At 40.0% G+C, this 21,231-nt stretch overlaps 2 protein-coding genes across 6 annotated transcripts; one reads left to right on the top strand and one right to left on the bottom strand.

Moving 5' to 3' along the window:
• The first annotated feature begins 137 nt into the window (after positions 1-137).
• On the top strand, positions 138-4,546 carry Fib (rRNA 2'-O-methyltransferase fibrillarin). Of its 2 annotated transcripts, none has more exons than XM_077421825.1 (5): positions 138-300; positions 921-1,279; positions 1,374-1,568; positions 1,816-2,061; positions 4,186-4,546. In XM_077421825.1, exons 1-5 carry the CDS (start codon positions 288-290, stop codon positions 4,240-4,242), a joined length of 870 nt encoding a protein of 289 aa, XP_077277951.1. In that variant the 5' UTR covers positions 138-287; the 3' UTR covers positions 4,243-4,546. The 2 variants fall into 2 exon arrangements, with proteins under 2 accessions (XP_077277951.1, XP_077277949.1); XM_077421823.1 differs by lacking the exon at positions 4,186-4,546 and adding an exon at positions 2,374-2,970.
• An 871-nt stretch (positions 4,547-5,417) lies between these two features.
• Positions 5,418-21,163, bottom strand: LOC143906053 (GTP cyclohydrolase 1-like). 4 transcript variants are annotated; one of them, XM_077421830.1, is made up of 6 exons: positions 20,901-21,163; positions 17,076-17,348; positions 13,941-14,150; positions 10,002-10,167; positions 8,994-9,110; positions 5,418-7,570 (listed from the first exon to the last, which is right to left on the bottom strand). In XM_077421830.1, the coding sequence occupies exons 2-6, from the start codon at positions 17,251-17,253 to the stop codon at positions 7,441-7,443; spliced, it is 801 nt and encodes a 266-aa protein (XP_077277956.1). In that variant the 5' UTR covers positions 17,254-17,348; positions 20,901-21,163; the 3' UTR covers positions 5,418-7,440. The 4 variants fall into 4 exon arrangements, with proteins under 4 accessions (XP_077277956.1, XP_077277955.1, XP_077277957.1 ...); XM_077421829.1 differs by lacking the exon at positions 20,901-21,163 and adding an exon at positions 17,970-18,464; XM_077421831.1 differs by lacking the exon at positions 20,901-21,163 and adding an exon at positions 16,864-16,984 and having other exon boundaries at positions 17,076-17,272.
• Between the last annotated feature and the right edge of the window lie 68 nt (positions 21,164-21,231).

The raw sequence follows: 21,231 nt of genomic DNA, 5'->3' as shown, positions 1-21,231 counted from the left end.
CTGCGCAGACCAAGCCGCTGAGTAGCAGCACATGTGCAACAGTTGTGTCTGCTGAACGGCCATGTTGGGCCGGTTCCCGGTTCCCGGTTCTTGTCGGAGTCGGATGTATATACCTTCTTTCTCCGTGGTTGCGTCACTGCGCATGCCTGGAATCTTCGGGCGCCGCTCTGCTCGCTCCGCATTTCCTTCTCCGACAATTTCGATGTTTGATACACGTGCTCTCGGTTAATGTCGAAAGTAATTTTGTAGGGAGGAGCAGTTTGCCGACCGTTTGCACGTAGCTCGTTATGGGTAAACCAGGTAATGTGGGTGCATGCAGATTGCAGATAGCGTTTCGACTTTCTGTTTCATCGCGATCATCGCCGCCGCCCGCGCGTCGGTCTTTTCCTAACGACGGGGCTAACCTCGACGGGGAGAAGGACGCGTTTTGAAATTCTAGTGCGTGGCTGGAATCCGATATCGCGGCTCGATCCTGCGCCACTTCGATTCGTAGTTTATTTCGGCAGCGTTCGCGACGACTGTAGACATATGTTTGTGTCAAGTGACAAACACTTGTCTCGTTGGCCGCGTGGCACTAACTCGCTAACCTCAACGACCAGACGATTGTAAATGTAAAATAAAATAAAATATACATTAAAATACACTCATCGAAATACATGTCAATAAAATTTTATCTTGTGAAATCTGAAGCGAATAACTTACATTTCTTTCTTATCAGAAATAATTTATTATATATATTTTTATATTACACTAACGCTAAAATATAATATATTATTATATAATAAATAAATACGTTATTTATAAGAAATTATTAATATTATTAATAATCTCTTATATATAGCACATCAAAATAGGTGTGTTGAAAATTACAAGTATATTAGCTATATTCTTTTCTCACTAATGTTCTTTTCACGTTACAGCGTTTTCACCAGGTGGAGGTAGAGGAGGAGGAGGAGGTGGCCGTGGTTTTGGAGGCGGTCGCGGCGGTGTCCGTGGAGGTAGACCAAGTTTCGGTGAAAGTCGGGGAGGCGGCAGAGGTGGAGGAAGAGGCAGTGGTTTTTCTCCACGTGGGGGAGGCCGAGGCCGAGGAGGTGGAAGGGGAGGTGGAAGGGGCGGAGGAGGAGGAGGCGGCGGTGGTTTTAAAGGTGGAAAGAACGTGATAATAGAACCGCATCGCCACGAAGGAGTATTCATAGCTAGAGGGAGGGAAGACTCGTTAGTGACCTTGAGCTTGGTACCTGGGGTAGCGGTATATGGGGAGAAAAGAATCAGCGTTGAGGTAAACACAACTTGGACGTTACAGTACAGAAATGAGGTTTTTTTTTTAATTTTTTTACATCTGTTTGAATTAACATGATGTACGCATTGTGCAGTCTGACAAAGCTGGCGAGCAATCGGCAGCAGGCGAGAAGATCGAATATAGAGTGTGGAATCCATTCCGGTCTAAATTAGCCGCCGCCATCCTCGGAGGCGTCGATAAAATTTTCATGGCCCCTGGAAGCAAGGTGTTATACCTGGGGGCAGCATCGGGTACCACTGTGTCTCATGTCGCTGATATAGTTGGCCCAGTAAGTACTTATTGGAAATCTGTTTGGGAATGTAATTTATATGCACACATTAGAGCCAAGTTAGCTTGCAACTGCGAATTTGGTGTCGACGTGATGCTAGAAAAATATTACGTGCACGTTTTTCTCGAGTGAGTAAGATTTGACTTTACTCTTAAAAGAACGTGCGTACAGAGTCTATGCCGATATAAGAACGTACCTAAATGATATAGAATTGACAATAAATATCCTAATATTTTCATGTATACAGCAAGGAACTGTCTTTGCCGTGGAATTCTCCCATCGAACGGGGAGAGATTTGATTGATGTTGCTAAGAGGAGAAGCAACATCATACCTATAGTCGAGGACGCGAGACACCCTCACAAGTACAGAATGCTTGTAGGAATGGTGGACACTATATTCTCGGACGTCGCACAGCCAGATCAGGCTAGAATTGTCTCGTTAAACGCGCAAAACTTTCTCAAGAGCGGCGGACACTTTGTCATCTCTATTAAGGTAACATATTTGCAATCAGTGGCAATTACACTACAATTGCAAAGTGTATATTTAAGCTTAGATATTATAAAGCACAATCTAATAATCGAATAATGATTTTAAAGCAGTAAATTTCATTGCTCTTGACTTTAAGGACAATGGCAAATAAAAAACTTAAACGGTAAAACGTTAGCAGTAAGAAAATCAACAATTTGGATTTGCAACCGCTTATGTTGTGCCTTAAATTCTTGATTGACTGATTTGGCAATACTGCTTAAATTTTTGTTTTGTACCGTGGCCTTAAATTATATTCATATTTACCATTTGTTTCAGGCAAGTTGTATAGACTCAATCGCTAAGCCTGAAGCGGTGTTCGCGACAGAAGTGAAAAAATTGCTTGAAGACAATTTGAAACCATTGGAACAAATCACGCTCGAACCGTACGAGAGAGATCACGCCGTTGTGGTCGGCGTCTATAGGCCACCACCGAAGGCTTTCTAAAATTATGTATATAGATACGTGTATAAGATACCTTATTGAAAATAATGAAATAATGAAGATATACTATTGTGTAATGTTTGCCCTTCAGGCTTCCTGTTTATACTGTTTTTAACAAAATTGAGATAACGTTCAAAACTTTACCTTTCAAGATAAAAACATTGCGGAACATATTATTGTATGTATGAGAACAATTTTATAAAGCGATAAAATATATAAATATAAACACATATATAACAAGTACTATAACACATATTGTACTTGGATTTCAGCCGCTTGTGAAGTAAAAAATACATAATTCGAAAACAAATTGATAGAAATTTGATTTATATTTTTATACAAATGGAATATAGGAATAAAAGAATTAGATAATAATGTTAATAATGTGTAATATCAATGTGATAATAAAGGAGATCAATAATAACACGTTTATATATATGATCTTACGTAAAATTATTCTCGTACATATAAATGTACAATATTCTCGTTTTATAATAAAAAATAAACTCTTGAATATATTATTTAAAGTAAAAGCGGTATAGAGAGAGACAGGAAAAGACATCACATTTTGTTAGCAGCATTAATTCAATCTCTCTGTTTGACGAGCGATGGGAGAATTCAACTGTGAACATGATTCCTTTCTATATACATATAAATGTTGAGATATTCATTATTTTCAATAAAGAATATCTACCGAATTATACACAGTGAATTAACTGAAAAATTGTCAAATTTAACTTATAGAACTTTGACTAGGGATAACGTCAATTCTCTTCCGAACTATTAGATCTTTGCCTATTTTATAAGAGAATTTCATTGCAATCTATTAAAATATAAAGCTAAAATCACTGAAAGTGGTTCGGTAAATATTATTGGCGCGAGACACTACCGTGTCTCTTAATAAATCATAATTTCTTTATGACCTTAAAACTAGATGTTAATTATATTTGATACAATATCGATACGTATTACCATGAAATAGATAAGATGATATTATAATCATAATTTTGACTTTTTTTTTGACGTAACACAAGTATTCACGCCACACAATTTAGTATCTGTTCTAATCTTTCTGATATCTTTGATGTAGGAAATTGAGTTATCGCAAAGTTATAATTGTGATCGAACTGTTCAGAAAAAGATTGCTTAATTCTGCGAAACAAGGTGGAAACATGATATAAAATACACAGTAATTTTGTGACACAAAAATGCGAAAAATAATTGGTGACAAAAGTAATTTTTATTGTAAATTTAATAAAACTTTATAAATAAATGATAAATTCAATATCATTTATAATATAAATCGAATTCAACTATAAATCTAGGACAATTTATATTAATTATTAATTTTTTGTATACATAAAAATATGCTTTGCGAGCTATCTATTCGATATGTGCACGGATTCTTCTGCGGAATCGTAATGAATTTCGGGTTCCAAATGATCTGTTTAAATTGATTTTCTACGACCTAAAATAATATAATGCAAAATTTAAAATAATGTTTTATTTTTAGACTGAGTGAGCGTAGTAGGTAAGGTCTTATTTGGTTCTTACCTTTTATATAATATATAAAGTTGCACCGTTGTCTTCGTTGTTCCATCGGCAGAAACCCATGGATGGAGGCATATGATATATCTTCTTTATCAGGATGACGCAGGGAATCTGGACGCTCCAGACGAGGTATATGTGGCTCAACAATCATGAAGAAGATCGAAATATCGCCGTTGCCGAGATTTGGGATATGATGATTTAGGTGACGTTCGATGTAGCGGATTGTTGCTCACAACGATAAAAAAATATATATATGTAAAAAGGACTTAAAAAGAAAATAAGAAAACTGGATGGAGAATACGCAACGCTGAATTTGTTAACTTTATTCATTTTTGTATGCTTCTTTTTTCTGTATCGATGTTGTAGCGGGATTTTTTATCCTTCTTACATATGTTGTGTATTCTCTACTAACGATTTAAAATCACAAGCATGTAGAACCCAAAATAAAAGCTGGAATGATCTTGAAAAGTAGAATGCAAAGCACGGAATTTATTAATCTCGCTCACTTGTTTCATCGATACCATATATTATAGTCTCGCGTTAAATCTCAATAATCTTTTCTTCTCCCGACACCAAATTATAATTAATTAACACGTGCGAGAAGCGTGTGATTCATCGGGAACGGGTGAGCTGTTCAGCGGGAATAGATACGAGGTCTACGAGAGACTAGTATGGAATTTGGGTTGGGGACATTATTTCGCGAGAAGTGATTTGTATCGCGCAACAGCGTATAACACACGTGTGCTACTTGATGCTCGTGCGTGTAGGTCAAAGTGTCTCGATTAGGTCATTAATGAATACTTGACCGATTACCGGCCAAAGTTTCCGAAAACATGCTGCATAAAAATTTACCGACGTGCATGTTTTACAGGCTAAACTATTACGGGAAGAAAGATGCACCCTCTAAATTGTGTAACGTGTTCCTGGAATATGCAAATTTCTATTATTTTTATAGCTACGTACAGGGTGTTGCAACGACATACAGGTGAGCATGACGGGTTGCCCATTCGTACAGGCGCGCATGGTGTTTCACAGCTGCGTAGGCTTTGGCGCATCATATGTGAGTGATTATGGCTGTGACGCTACAAATGCTTCGAAGCATTCCTCTTCTCTTTTCTTTTAACGAAGAAAAAAGAAGAAGAAGAACGCTCCAAAGTATTTGTAGCGTCAAGTGGACCGCAGCCTATAATATGCCAAAGCCTATGCAGCTGTGAACGATCATGCGCGCTTGCACGAATGGGCAACCCGTCATATGCCGACCTGTATGTCGGTGCAACAACCGGTACAAGAGGAACGAGGATAAACTGGAAACAAGTAATGCCCCGTCGTTGAAAATATAAATATAACTTTTTATATAATATTGTCAGAAAAATATTACAAATATTGAACGTTCACTTTCATAAGTATAACTCGAACATCTCTCTCCAGCCTTTCACGTTCAGAAAGCATAATCGGAGAATATACCGAAGCTCTATCACTTCAGTCTGTTGAGGCAGGAAGTTTTGAATCACATATTTTAACAGAAATCGATATGTACATAATAAACTGTGCGTTATCCTATTAATATCGTTAAAAGTATCAGTAAAAATCTCGATGTGAGGTGGTACTCGTGGACTAGCCGCGAGCACGCAAAAAGTAAAGTGCAACAGAAGTAACATCTATATGTAAATTTTCACTTCCAGATAAAATATAAATCTTTTGTAATCGCGCGGATTCGATAACTTATACGATAAATAAATTCGCGAATAATATATGACATCTTCGCTTTAATTAATAACGTACAATACGCAAGGTAAATTAATTTTAGTTTAATGATATGCATTCCGTGAATGTTGAAAATGGACCTCCGATGGTGGACGATTTAACTTTCTCTGGGAAACATCTCGACGGATGATTAGGCAAATGCGGTATATACTTTGGAAACGGTGTCTTTTGGAGTTCGCCACGATGCGCAACGCATGGCTGAAGCATTGCGCATTTCGCAACGATTTTTTTCGCGAATTCTTTTAAAATTAAATCAAACTAAGGCGAGAAGATCATGCACTCATTGGAGAAGAATGACATATGTAGCGTTCGATAATAAGCGGATTTGAAATAATGTTTCTTAAATGAAACTACTAAGATATGTGAATTAAAAGGAAGTTCTTTGATAAATCACCTTTCAGAATTGCAAGTATACAATAAAATGTTTTTTTTTCCGGTTAATTTTAATAAATAGATAATTCATTTCGATGCATTTTGACTTGAGGCATTGAATTAATTTTTGGCAATATCTTTTCAATTCTCGCCTTAATCACAAATGCGTCTATTAATGAATACCAAACGTGACGAACAAAAAATTTTATAGGCGATATCGCGCGACGCAGATCGGCGACGATGCGAAACCCGTGGCTGTCGAGTTTCGCAGCTGCGGAAAAAACGCGCGTGAGCTAAAAACGCCGAATATCGCAGAACGCATGATGTAAAATTGTGAGTATATACCGAAAGCCCGTACGGTCGATGCAAACGGACGAAGGAGTCGAACGCGGTTCTCTTCAAAAGAATTCGCTAATCTACGGGATGTACAATTTATTGTCACGAGAAGCGCGTCGACTGTCGCGTGGGTTTGTCCATTGACCGGAGCCTTCGTTGAAAAATTTCCTAAAAAGCTTCTTTATAAGTGACGATCATTCACTCGGCCAAAGGCGCAGCAAACGTAATAAAACTCTTTAGCAGGATTGTCGCTGATCCAGCAGCGACTTCCTGGTCCCACACACGTATTTTATCGCGTCGAATAACTCGTATCCTCGGACTAAAAACCGCTAATTCCTTTTCGCTGTGCCTTCGGCGCCGGAATGCACGTCGCTCGTCACTCTCGTCGCGACGCGACGAATCGCTCGCGAGTCATCCGCGTCGCCATTCCGCAACGCACGGGCGTCTTGACTCGCGGATGACCACGACGGACGCGTCGCTATTGTCAGTGTCACTCGATCAGTGCAGTTTGAGCGCGTTCTTATCAGCGCGGGACGTGGGACCCTCGTCGAGCGTCGTCGTCTCCACCATCCGGTTATCGCGCTATCTTGGTCGTCCCGGAAAGCGATCGCCCCTGGACTTTCCCAATCGTATATTTCTGATACAGAGGCACGCGGAAAACCGAGTCGTCGAGACGGTCGACGTACTTATACGATTTTCTTTTTCGAAGAACAAGCGGAATGTGCAGTACGGGAAGGACTTTGGCGCGGTGGCGGCGACGACGACGACGACGATCCCGAAGCCCTGGGGGGCGAGGTAGCGGTCGGACGTCGGAGCAGAGCAGTCGGGGTGTCGCGCGTTGAAATTTAGTGGTCCCACGGTGGCCGACGATCCGGCCGTTTACTTGTTGTGCACCAGATTCAGGAATTCCTCGCGGGTCTTCGGGTCGTCCCGGAACACGCCCAGCATCGTCGAGGTCACTGTCTTGCTGTTGATCTTCTGCACGCCCCTCATCACCATGCACATGTGCCTGCAACGTATGCAAAAAATTTTTTTTCTTTTTCCTGATGGGTGCGCGCGTGCCGTAATGTATAATTAAAATCGCAATAAGGAAATCGCGAAAAAAAAGATCGGACCGTTAGATCTCGTGTTACAGATATCCTTGATGCCTTCGCGAGAGGTAGATCTTATTCGATTCGCAAGCAGGAGGATTTGATTAACTAATGTGTATCATATCGCGAACGGGTTCTCCGGCTTGGGGAAACCCGCGCGTATGCCCCCGATGTCGTAACACGACGACGATCGTGGTGGTCCGTATGATAGCTCTGGTCTGTTATCGGTTTATATTATTTTCGTAGAATAAGTCGACTTATACATATATATATATAGTCATTCATCCTCGCGGCGCGGCGAGCGGCGAGTCGGGCGGAAAAGTAGTGTCTAAATTATTTGCGCAGACCGACGAGAATAGCGTCGGTCCTTGCGAGAATAGCACCGCGTTAGGAGTTATTAATTATCGGTTTATCACTCTCGCGGGATAAATCGGGCGGTTTTAACCGCGGCGAGGCAGTTAATTTATTCGCGCGCGGGGGCTGGTAAATATAGTGCCGGTGCGCGCGAAAATAACGCCGGGAATAGGATTACTCGCGCGATAAGATGACAAAAATACCTATCCCTGATATGGCGGGAGATAAATCTACGTGGATATAAAGTCTTGGCAAAATAACGTTACGAGCTATTTGCGCGAGCCAATCGCTCTCTCTCTCTCTCTCGACGGAGATAATAGGTACTCCGATCAATTATCACTGATATCTCGGAAAACCGCAACTATCGGAAGTCGCGCGCGTGGTCTTCCTGAATTATCCACGATTGCGTTGGGCGTGTGCTCGCGTTTTTATATATTAATCATATTAATCACAGGCAACGATTAATAACCCCGGCTGGCGATCGAGGTGACACTTACGCACACCCGCGCGAGATTTATCGGCCGCGCTAATGCATACGCCGTGTAACGAACAACCGGATCGTTACGCGAGTGCTTTAATTATGTGCAACGTTCGCGCGACGGCACAAGGTCGTGTTCCCTCGCGATCGTTCCACCTGCGAAAACTGTTCCGCGAGCCGCATAGCCGCTGATCGAAAGGAAAGCGACCTTAACTGGCGAACCGGCTCGACATCGCAATATCTCGCCCGAAGTACCGGACCTATGATTAAAAATCATCCTGTGTACATATACGTTACGATCTGTTGTAGTTGTATTATAGTTGACAATAATTCCGATATTTTTTTATCCTCGCGTTCGATCCCTTTACGTGACCCATTGTAAATGATTCACGAGATCGTTTCGTTTTCAAATGGTCCCACTTAATCCTTTCAAGCGAAAAAATCGCTTCGCCATTCACGTGGTTGAAGCGATTGAAATTTTGTGATATATCATAAAATTTTATACGTACACTCCCTCAACCACGACGGCGACTCCTGCAGGCTGCACAGCCTTCGTGACCGCTATCGCGATTTGTTTCGTGAGTCGCTCCTGCACCTGGAGTCGTCTGCTGAAGATCTCCACGATTCTGCGAACAGGAAATATCCTTTATTCAAAATGATGTTTAGAAACCACCGATAAATCGGGGTCGTTAAAATCCGGGCCGAGTGCATGCAAATATTATTTCTTCCCAAATCCATTATCTAGAAGAACGCTTACGAAAGCTAGGGGAAAAAAAAGTTAACGGTTTTGAAGTACGTTGAACAGCGCATCGGAATGCCATCGGTCCTGTTTCCACATTATCGACCGTTTACTTCGCTTTTAAACGGGCGTTTAACGAGTAAACGAAGATCCCGGGCCGCTATACGCGCGTGAAAGTGTCTACGGTCTTAGGAGACCAGTCTCGTCATATTCTTTCTTTTCGCCTTGATATGCCACTGATCAAGGCCAGGACTAGTGGACGTGCAACTCGACGAAATCGTCCGGATTTCGGTGAATAAAGAAGCGGAATTTCCCTCCTTTCTTATTTACACGATCGCACTTTGTCGCGCAACGTCACGCTTTGAGAAAAGGAAAAATTTTGTATTGTACAAATATGTACATCTGCATTATAAATTATAAATTGAAAAATATATTTTTCATCTATTTTTCACTATATATTAAAACATATAATTCTTCGAAAAGTATAACGGCACATTTTGACTTGATTTTACTATATAAGGTCTTTTCATCGAAGGCTTTAACTTAGAAGACTAGCATCTTAGATGTTTATCGGCTAGAATCATTATCAATAAATAATTCCCACGCATGAAAGAACGACATACGTGGTGACAGAATCGCAATTAAGTGGTTCGTCCAAGTGGAAGAGATTCGACCTTCAATTGCGAACAATCTACACTTGATATCGAGTTAATCAGTCGTGAATCGAAAACTCGCGGGAGACTCGATAAGATCCTTAATTAATATTTAACGTAATTACCTGGCGAGTTTGCTGAGACCCAATATTTTTTTGCAGGGAAGGTAACCGATTGAAACCTTGCCGTAAAACGGTACCAAATGGTGCTCGCACATGGAGAACATCTCGATGTCTTTTACCACCACCATCTCATCGTGATCCTCGTCAAATATAGCGTCATTAATTACATCTGTAACAGTCGGAGTAATATTTTTAGCCAAACTTGGCTATATAAAGATCTCGTTAACAAATACAGAATCGATCACCGACGAGTCTCGTGAATTAATATTTCGCAGGTATATCGAGGAAATTTTTGACGATATGCGATATCTTTTTAATTTGACGACATACAAAAACAGTTGAGAGCATTGTTTCACGAAAGAAACGTTCTTTCGTCCTAGCGGGCGGGTTATCCTAGCTGTGATTTATTCGATATTGACCTACTTACTGCACCGTGGATCCTAGTGGTAGTGTGTACGTACGAGCGGACGGTCGGTACGTGCCCGCAGCTAGATAATGGTGGTGCTCTCCGCGTTTCCACGGCAACCTTAACAAGAAACACCCTCGCGATGACCGACAACGATGAATGAAACGGATTCACCTAACCGGCCGCGATTGAGCTTGAATTTTCCAAATGGATCGCGCAGACCCTAAAACTGGCTCTAATCACCATTTCTAACTTGTCGAATTTGACGTGATCGTGGAATAGCTTTCAACCTCCAGCACAAACGCGTCAACTTCCAGCACAGATGCGTTCGTCATATTCTTCGCGAAGCGTACAATTGAATCTCGTATGATATTTATTTCTCGGTAAATGCACAGCCATAGGATGAGTTAGCGGCTTTGTGGAAGTGAAGCACACACAATTTCCTTTCCTCTTGTATCTCCGCGCTAGGGGATCTCCTCTGACTGTATAGACCTTCGATTCTACGACCCGATGGTTAAACGTGATCGGCTTAGCCGATTCGATTAACTTTTACAGGTTGCCACGCGTATGGCATTTTAAAAATTCCATTGCGTTAGAAATCTCACGGAATTTATCGACCAGAAACATATGTGCGTGTATTTATACACAATATATATTTCTTTTATATGTCACATATGTGTCGGTATATATGAATACAAAATTATAACTTGTTGAAGGAAATTCGGGCGAGCATGCAATGAGGCGAGATAAAAGCCACAAGTGGAATTGTCCGCGCTAGGGGGTGATTCGGTGAGGGTGGTCGAGCTTTCGTACGAAAGTGCCTCTTGTTTCAGATTCACCGTACCGTCGTTAATCGTGAGAGCTTATCTCGAGGGTCTCTCCGCTGTTCAAGCTAAGCCGAAGTGAATTGAAGTCCCCCATCCATCACCTACGGATATACTCTTAGTTTCAGGCAGGTTCGTTAGAACGATACTTGATTATCGTGCGTGCGATTCGGGAAAACAGCTCGACACAAACCCAAAATATAAAAAAAGAGAAAAAAATGCATGAGAAAATCGATACGAAATTGATTGCTTTAATTCATTAAAGATTTAATACGAATTAAATCTCTATATCGTTAATCGTTATCACGAAGCAAGCACGTTACTCGCTGTTAATAAATATCGCTAAAATCGAAGTAAATGCATATCTAAGTATCTCGAGAGTCGTCACAACGATTTGTACAATTTAGCATATCATGTTGGATTTCCTTAGCTAGAACGAAATTGTTAAGCGAGGAAAAGAGAACTCGTTCTCTCTCTGTATCAACTGGTGGTGAATTTTTCTACGAATCTCCGCAAACCTCGTAATTGTCCGAGCACCGCGTGACATTTATATTGAATGTACGTGACGCGGAGGAAGAAAAGAAAAAAGAAAGAGGTGAAGGGGATTTTCCTCTCAAGCTGTGCCTCTCGTGCGCCCCTGAGAACCCCATTTATACCAAGAGCTTTACGCTCTCTTTTCTGTGAGTCGCACTTAAGTCCCACCCTCTCACCCCCTCTCGACATCCCATTCTTTTTCTCTCCACCGCTTCCTCATTCTGCTCGCGATGGAGAGCGAGTTGAAAGTAAAAAAGAAAAGGGACGAGAAGTGTGGTACTTTCACGGAGTACAGACGCGCCTCTGCAATTTCGCGCTATTATTAGTCGCAATAAAAGAAATCTGGTTGCCGCGCGCGACGATTTCCCAGTTAATTACTTTATTACCCCCGCAAATTGTACCCTTGACTTTGCTGTAATTCCTTCATGTCCATCACATATATCCATCGCGGAAAGCTAAATGCTTTTTTCAATTTTCAACTAGTGAAGAACTACCACTCTCTCCTTTTCTCAAACTCGTTGCGAGCTTTGACGAGATCGCGCGTGTACATCATACATAATATCTACAATATAGATGTTTTTCAAATATATCTATATTAAAGTTTTTCTTATTAATATATCTCGGAGAGTAATGTTATATAAATGATATTTCTTTAAGCTCTATTACATATTTCGTAAGTTTGAATATATAAGCTACATATTTCTTGCTTTATAAAATAATAGACTTATAATAGCGTCTGATATTTTAGTGTTATTTAATGTGAGCGTAATGTTAATGTGATTGATGATGACGGGGGTATATCGCAAGACATTCCAAGCAACTTCGAAGAAATTTTTCCTGGCGTACGTTGTAACACAATGACAGCACATATATTACATCTCAACGTGTACGTTTAGATATGTATAGATTACATCCCTATAGTATTCTTCAGATAACATGTGGCCACCGAAAATGTAACATAAATATATCGCCAAATGTGTAAGTCTTGTTATCGAATTCTTGCTATCAATTCGAATTCACGTTCCTGTTATCTTTGCATCCAAATGTTCTTGTGTCAATCTATATACTTCTACTTTACAAGAAGATTATGTATCTGTCTCGGAAGTCTCGAATTTTGTCCAATCTGATAACATGTATGCCTTTCGACTAGCGCGTCAAAGTCAAGAGCATTGTTTGCAGGAAACGGAGGCTCTATCGATAATCTTGCCGATCGTAAAACGAAATGTCATAACGATTCGCGATCGCGACGGCAAAAAGTCAGATTTTGCAGAAAAGCGGCCGCCGGGCGATCGGCAGTCGTTCTCATTAAGCAATAAACGATGGATCGCAATCGCGTGTAATTGCCGCTTATAAAATTCATACTACACGGATCTTCGAGCGCAGCCTTGCGTTATTAGCCGACCGTCAAATCAAGGCTGCACTATTTTCTCTTTTTTTTTTCCTGCGCATATACATCCGCAGACGTATTAGTTTTGCAATATTTCCAGTGCCAATTGGAAAGGAGAGCAGTTTCAATAATTCTGTAATAAATATACTGACAATTCCGACTTTTACTTCTTTTTTTTTTAGCTATTGTGCAAAAGCAACTAACTGCGATTAACCTTGAGAATTTTTGATAAAGATACACTAGCTATTTTGCGTCGATATATATATCTTATAAGTATAATGACGTTCAAAATTTCTCAATAATAAGATCGAAATCGTCACCGATGTACTATATTATTTTAAAATTCGCGATGTTAATCCATTATTTTTGCCCTCCCCCCCCGGCAAACATTTTCAGATTAGATTAGATATTTATATTTTTTTCATTTTGATTAGATTAAATTAAAACATTTTTATTATGTAAAAAATAATCCCTCGAAATTATTTGTGCGTATTTGCATTTGTGCATATTGCTTTCTATTATCGGAGGCACTTTGCAAATGCATTCTTATCAAACATATTACATAAAGGCATTTATCTGTAATGGATAGATGTATAATATAAATACGTAATAGACAAAATGACGTTGCAAAAAACAAATTTACACTATTTTTCACTAAAACTTTCCTCAATTTATGAATTTTTAAATATCTCAAATCAATCATCAGAGAAAGAGGGAAAGAGAGAGCTCTCTCAGAAAATGATCTAATTATATAATATATAAATTCTTATTCAATATAAAATAAAACTTGCCTTCGAGACTCTGGTCGTATCCTTTCGTGAAGAAGAGCATGGCCTTCGCGGCGCGTTCCGGGGTTTTTAGGAGTCCCTGTCGTTCCGGATCTTCGCCCAGCGAACTCAGGAGCAGCTTGTAACTTCGGGACATTTCCGGTAGCATCGCCTCTCGCGTGGGCGGTCGGTGGTCCAGCTCTAAATCGTGATGGAACATACATTTCTCGTGGCCTGAAACGCAAAGAAAACGCAACGCCGATTAGCCTGGAGAACAAAACGATCGCGTGGATGCCGATCGCATTTTCCCGCCCACGATCGTCGAGGATTTTCGCTGGACGATATAACGCTGGAACGAACAACGTGTCAACATCTTTGCTATCGCGTGTCACGACCCGTGAATCGCGCGTCGCGCGCATATTCACGTATAATCACGGAATAAGCTGCGTGTGCGGTCACACCGCAATTGAATGTCTCGCGCTCATTATGCACGAGATAAGATTTCTTCCCAGTGAACAAAATGTTAGCGACATGCCAGCGGATTCGATCAGATATTTCGTTTATCGTCTCCGCGTTAAATCTTCTGTTCTGTCGACAGAGAACCTGACGTAATCTGACGGCAGACCGGCAGCGGAACATAATCTGTTATTTCGTCATTTAAACGGGATACTTTATTTATGTAAATAATTACGAAATGGCAAATCTCTTCTCGTTTCCGTTGATGTATCGGCGCATTTCGTTGGCAGATTCCATAATATTTCCACTGGCGACATTTGCAGCTTCGTAAAATCTGCTTTCAATTTGGCTATCTGAGTTCGCTGTGAGAAGGCTGAACAGTCCGATTTATCTCACGCGTGTGGACGAGTCAAGTCGACGACGGCATGTCTTCGGCGAGTTCTCTGTTTTCCGCGACAGCTGTGCGAAACTTTTCACGAGTCTGAGATTTTCACACTGTCGGAGCAAATCTCGCAGAGGTTCTCAGAGCAAATGCAGCTCGCGTCGATTGGCTGTGCATTTGCGTAACTGTTGACATTTCATTAGTCACCGGGGATTCAATGACCGATTCGATCGATTTTCACAATAGCCTGTGAAGTTGATCGATTCGTAGACTCGCGCGTGACACGCCGCGTACTTAGAAATTATGACGAGCTGATTAACTACTTAACTATGAGGGCGAGTGATAAGAATTTCGCGTATGCATGTCCGACGACCGTTCTCTTTGGACGAACCGCTTAAGAAAATTGTTCCGTCGTGAGAGAACAAAGTGGCGTACGCGATTAAAATAGTATGCGTTTCCATTTCGTGTGCGTAAACGGTGCGTAGAAAGTGCTCGGCGAAACAGATTCAAGGTTTCGCGTGCAATATTATTCATGGACTCGCGAGCGATCGGCTTCTCTAAGACGACGACGACGACGAGAGAAGCGCGTATTCATGTTGGAAACTCAGTTAGCCCGTCTCTTCCTAATGAACCGTGTCGCGTAATTGAATCTAGTGCCGTCGACAAAGCGGTCATTAGAGGCGACGTCGAAAGAATACCAATTCCATTATCGAATCTCGCTAATTTCCAGCGTGGAAAATAATTCAATATTTGCAAAAACTAATAGCAGAGAAATGTCGAATCTGTTCGTTTCCACACTTGACGTGCAGTAAGTATAGCAGCGACGATTCCGCTGCGACAATAATAATAAATTTATGCGTTTTAACGTAATGAAATATTCATAATATCCGTTATTTCGAAAGTTCAATTCATAAGCGAGAGATAGTGCTTTTAATTGTCGTGAAGATGGAAACGTATCCTTTCTTTTACGTTTAAAAATATCTCCGCGATAAATTGAATCGACTAATTATGACGATATCATTAATTGTCTCTCCGTTTAATCAGGCTTTATTCGAAAAAAAGTTATAACGCAATATCGAATTGTTCACGAGGCTCTCGAAACCATGACCGATATATTTCAATTGTCGCAGTGGAGTTTTTAGCGATTCATTGATTACATCTTTCTTGTAGAATTTTTTTGATATCGCTCTACGATATCAAATTACGTTCAAGGAATGATTTCTCACAAGGTTTTCGAAATCACGACCGACCTTTTTATTTGTCGCAGTGAAGTTTTAGCGATTCATTGATCACATCTTTCTCGTGGAATTTTTTTTATATCGCCCTGCCACGTGTCACATTTTTGTAAGTTACAGTTATACGTTGCACATCACCATAACTGTACCCCGGCGATGGTGCCCATACTTGTTTATCATTTCACGATCATCGCGATGTAATTAATACGAGAATAATCTTTCCGACGACCGTTCATCAAAATATTTATTAAGTGCTGATACCGAAAAAGATTCACAGATAATAATATTCCGTAATTGATTTTGTTACACGTACAATAATTTATCGATTCTTAAATGGATGAATTTTGTATCCATGAAGTAAAAATATATAGCGGCTAACACAAAAACGTAAAAAAAAATATAAATGACTTTTACTTTTTCAAAGACTCAACTTTTAATTTTGCGATTAACCCGAGAATATTTAACTGTTTCTTTTTGAGAATGACGTCGTATCTCTAATGAGAATCTCATGAGGTTACTATATTTCTGCACATTAATGGGTTTTAAAATATTATCATAAAATATTAATATGCGTTTATAAAATATATATTTAAAAAAATAATCATATGTATATTATGATTCTTGAAATATAATTCTTGAAAATTTGAGTGGACGTTAAATGTCCGGAGTTTATATTTTAGTTATTTATAAGTGCGTAAATGTCAATGAAATTTCGTAAAGCCCATTTAAGCCTGTCGCGTTAAAACGAGATACGAGCGAGAATTACGTTATATTGTGTTTACGTCTATCGATCGGCTCGAAAAACAAGAAGCAACACTCGACGCGATGCAGTAATTGCGATACACACTCTATTATAATAATTAAAATAACTCGCCTGTCTCAATTTTGCACACAAGTACCTTCCGTAATTCTTTTAACAAAGATGCGTTATGAGCAACAAAATTCAGCAGATTTGCATTCAATGGATCATTTACATCGAGATGAAACGCAACTATCTGTAATGTTTCAAAAATAATTAATGCGATAGAATAGAATTTTTCACGACTACGTGATTGTTTTTCAAAATTATCAGGTATTTATTCGTACCTTTTGTCGTGGATGTACGCGGTGTTCTCGGTGTACCGGGGACATCCAGATCGGTTTCTTCGATATTGTCGCTCCACGAAACCGCCCTCAACTGTAAGGGCTTCTTGATCACTATCGAATCATCGTCCTCGCCGTCATACATCTTCAGCTTCGCGCATTGGCTCGATACTCCGTTCATGATTGATAATCTTTCGCGTGTCGATCGTTGGTTCCGATTCGGAAGGTGAGGAGGTTTCCGGGGTACGTCGAGCGGTTTGGGATAGTTATACCCGTCTAAAAAGATTTGAAATGTATTGTGAGAAACGTGTTGATAAAATTAATTGAAGCGATCAGATGCAATATATATGTATTTTTGCATAAACACTTTTGCGTTACTGAACGATATGAAAGACAGATGTTTCAATATTAAGCAACAATATTATCTATTATATCATAAATAACAAGTTACATCTTGCGCGTTGATCTATTAATTATACAAGGATCAGTTCCATATTTAAATTACAACGATAATGGGGCCATTAATTAATCAATTAATGGCCGGTTGTTCCAACGTGTTGGTAAACCAAAACTAATAGACAAGCAGAAAATTTCTAGAATTAAAAAAGTCTTGTGGTCGTTACTATTTGTATTTTAATTTGATTCTCTATTCGTCCAAAAGAGTCTCTCTTCACTATAGACATCACTTGCAGTAACCGCTTGACATTTAACATTTATCGTATCAAGAACTTATAACTCCGCGTCACGCACATGAAAAACAATTTATCGGCACCGCTCGCGAACTGGGACACTTCCCGAAACAACTGAGTCAATTTTTTTGAAATACACAGCATTTCAATGAACAAATTTGAAACGTTCGCGTGAAACATAATCAAAAAGACTCCTGATCGAACTTACTTCAAACACGACTCGTCGTCCCGCGGCGGAAGGAACTGTTCTCGTCCTGACGACGAGTGAGGAGGATCTCGGAAGCTGCGCGCCGGCAAGGGCCGCGCGTGACGCACGCGAGGACGGCACGCGCAGAGCAGGGCAGGTGGAGAGACGGTTGCGAGGTGAGAAGCACCTGTGTACACCGCGCGCGACGAGCGACGGACACGCGGAGGAGCCGCGATTCTCAGGACGGGCGGAGCGCGACTGATCCGAGCGTGGACCGAGCGACGGTGGTAGCGGCGAGAACGAACGTCACCCGCGAGTCCTTCCGTATATATGCGCGCGGCCCCCGTGTCTCTCTCTCTCTTTCGTTCTCTCCCTCCGACCGCTATTCCTACTCTGTACCACAAAGAGCCGCGATACTATTTCGCGTTGGAGATTATGAGAGAGAGAAAGAGAGAGAGAGAGAGATGATTTTCGTCTCCTCTGCGATTTGAAAATGCGTGCCAGGATGCGGTGTATCTAGACATTGCATTAGAATATCTGGATATCAAGTCATTAGAATATTCCCAGGTAGCAGGATGACGTCTAAAGACGTCTTAATGACATTTTATTGACGTTATAGAGACGTCATTAATACGTTATTAATACGTCACCGTCACTCTGCTATCTGGGATATCCCGCATCGACAGGAAGTAAGATTTTCGCGGTTCATGTTACCGTGTCTCTTATCATTTCGTCTCTTTTCCTTCCTCGTGCACCGCATTTATGGTCGACAATTAGGATATGATTTCGCGCCAGGACGCAGGACTGCCTAGTCCTCGAGACTCGCGAGCGCAACTGGGGAATTAATAGAATCATATCCTTTGTACCCTTGGATTTCCGCTATCTTTTCTCTTTGTGCGTTTTGCATCGATCTATCCACGTTTCTTTCATCCATTCTATCAGAAACTTCGCGCGTAGATATCATTATAAAATATTATTGTAAAATTAGTCTTAAAAAACCTAAAACATAAAGATCTAATATAAAATTTCATAATTAAGAAATTAGCTTAACGAAATGATATTTAATTGATTAGATAATTAATAGATAATTTTTATTGGCTCATCAAAAAATTTTAGTCGATCAATTGAATAAAAAAACAGAAAAGGAAAAAAAAACTTTTTGTTAGTGTCTATAAATTCTTACGTATAGAGGAACTCACTGATATTAGGCTATCTCGTTCCGTCGTCAAAGAAACCTCAGCTTCCTTTACATTAGCTTAAGGTATAATTAGAAAAACCCTTAGGGAATTGAATCCGGGATTTCCACCTGGTTGATTCTCACAAGGAGAGAATTTCCTTTCATTGTCACCGCAGAACAATATTGATTCTCCGGACGATTAAAATTTTGTTAAAAAACTCTGCGTCTGTATATGCATGAAACGCATACGCATTACAATTGTCTATTACAAAATTCATCCTTATAAAAACACGTTTGAAAAGATAAAATTCTATTCTAGTCCAAGATTAGGTCCCCATAATTAAGATTCCATTAATAATTGATAATTTATACGATATCCGAGATGTGTACGAAATGGAAGTAAGAAACGAAGAATGTGCAACGGGCGTAGCATAATGATCGACTTCGCGTTCTTCTTTTTAATACGTAAGATATAATGTAGCAATGTAAATATGTAAAATATAAAATAAACGCAAAATTATATATATATATATATATATATATATATATATATATATATATATACGATATACACGCCTTAATTAATATCCATTTTTGCCGTGTATCAATCGCGATTAGATAGGTCTAATCTATTCATCGAAAGTTACACTCGAGATAACAAGGAGAGAATTGCGTGATTTTCGCTTCGCGGGAGATCTTTGGGGCTAAGTAGCATTTACAATAATATTTATCAAGTCAAGATGTAACGCAATGATTAGATAACGAAACGAATCACCGTTTTATCCAAGTGACACACGCACGCACGCACATCATCGGAGTGTCCTGTGGACTTGGACCAAAAAGGGAAATAAGAGAAGCAGGAATATAGGGTAAATGGGTTTTGCAAGAGAGTCGGAAAGTATCTACGTCATGATGAATCCCGACGTCGAGCAACCGGTTCTTATATGCGCGTTGTCTTTTCCTCAAGAGAAAAAGGCACGTTTAGATGCACCTCACTCATATTTCCTCGATATTTTATTTTCAACTCTTGTGAAAAAACGTAAAGGACCCGTATACTCGGCATCTTCCAAGTTTCTCATCCACGGATTCCCAGGTAGCAGAGTGATGTCAAATGACGTATTAATAACGTCTTAATGACGTCTCTAATAATATTAAAGCCCACTTTAAGCAATCTATAATCCGCGTCAGAAATCAAGATACAATTACATATATTTTTGATTTTTCGCGAATTATAAATAGTCTAAAACGGGTCTCTTAAACTCTGTTGTTGTCGCGTTAGAATCTTTCGATATTTGATATTTGTTGATAGTATTATCTCTGTATTAAGGAGAAACAGATATATCGCTCAAGTTAAAATTTCCATGAAACATATCTTGCGTTACATATCCCGTGTGTAGCGAGCATTAGTAAATAACGAAAATCCGATTCAATGTGCGAATAATGATATACAATTCCTACAACCGCGCTTTATAGTCATACCTGGCTAGGCACAAGGCTGGATAATATTGGCTATATCGCGTCAAAAGATTATTCTCAATCTCATTATTAATCCTAAAGAATAAAAAACATCCCGCGTGTAAATATGTCATTCTGTCGTCCTCGGAAGTTGTAGATCTCGTATTTCGTTCGATTTCGGATCGAAAGAAAAAGGGAGTATCGCGATACTGCGTTTTACGGTAGAGCGGATAGACCGACGCGTTTCACGTTAACTCGCTCTCTTTTTTTACGACAAACACGACCTTCCGCGGAAATGAGAAGTCGAATAAATTATATACCTATCTCCTGCGAGAGTGATCGCAACGAGCGACGTGTTGTACACCTAATCTGTATGATCGTCGTCGGCGATCGGCCAAGAATCAAGTCGTTTTCCTTCGCGGAGGGATTTTACGCAAACGGAATCCCCCCGCATGACGTAGACGCGTTGAATCAGCACGCTGACTAGATGATTCTGAAATATTTATTAAAATTGCAATTTATATAGTCTGCCTTTCTTACGAATGGTGCGTATGTATACCTCGTATACAGAAAAGTTACCCAGGAGGAAATGCGTAATTACAGACATAAATGATTTATTTTAATAATAGTAAAAATAAAAAATTATGTTAA

The sequence above is a fragment of the Temnothorax americanus genome, unplaced genomic scaffold (assembly GCF_048541705.1).
Source record: "Temnothorax americanus isolate GAGA-0224 unplaced genomic scaffold, ASM4854170v1 Scaffold7, whole genome shotgun sequence".
NCBI lineage: Eukaryota > Metazoa > Arthropoda > Insecta > Hymenoptera > Formicidae > Temnothorax > Temnothorax americanus.
Note: the sequence above shows the minus strand (reverse complement) of the source record. Positions and strands in the feature narration are given on the sequence as shown.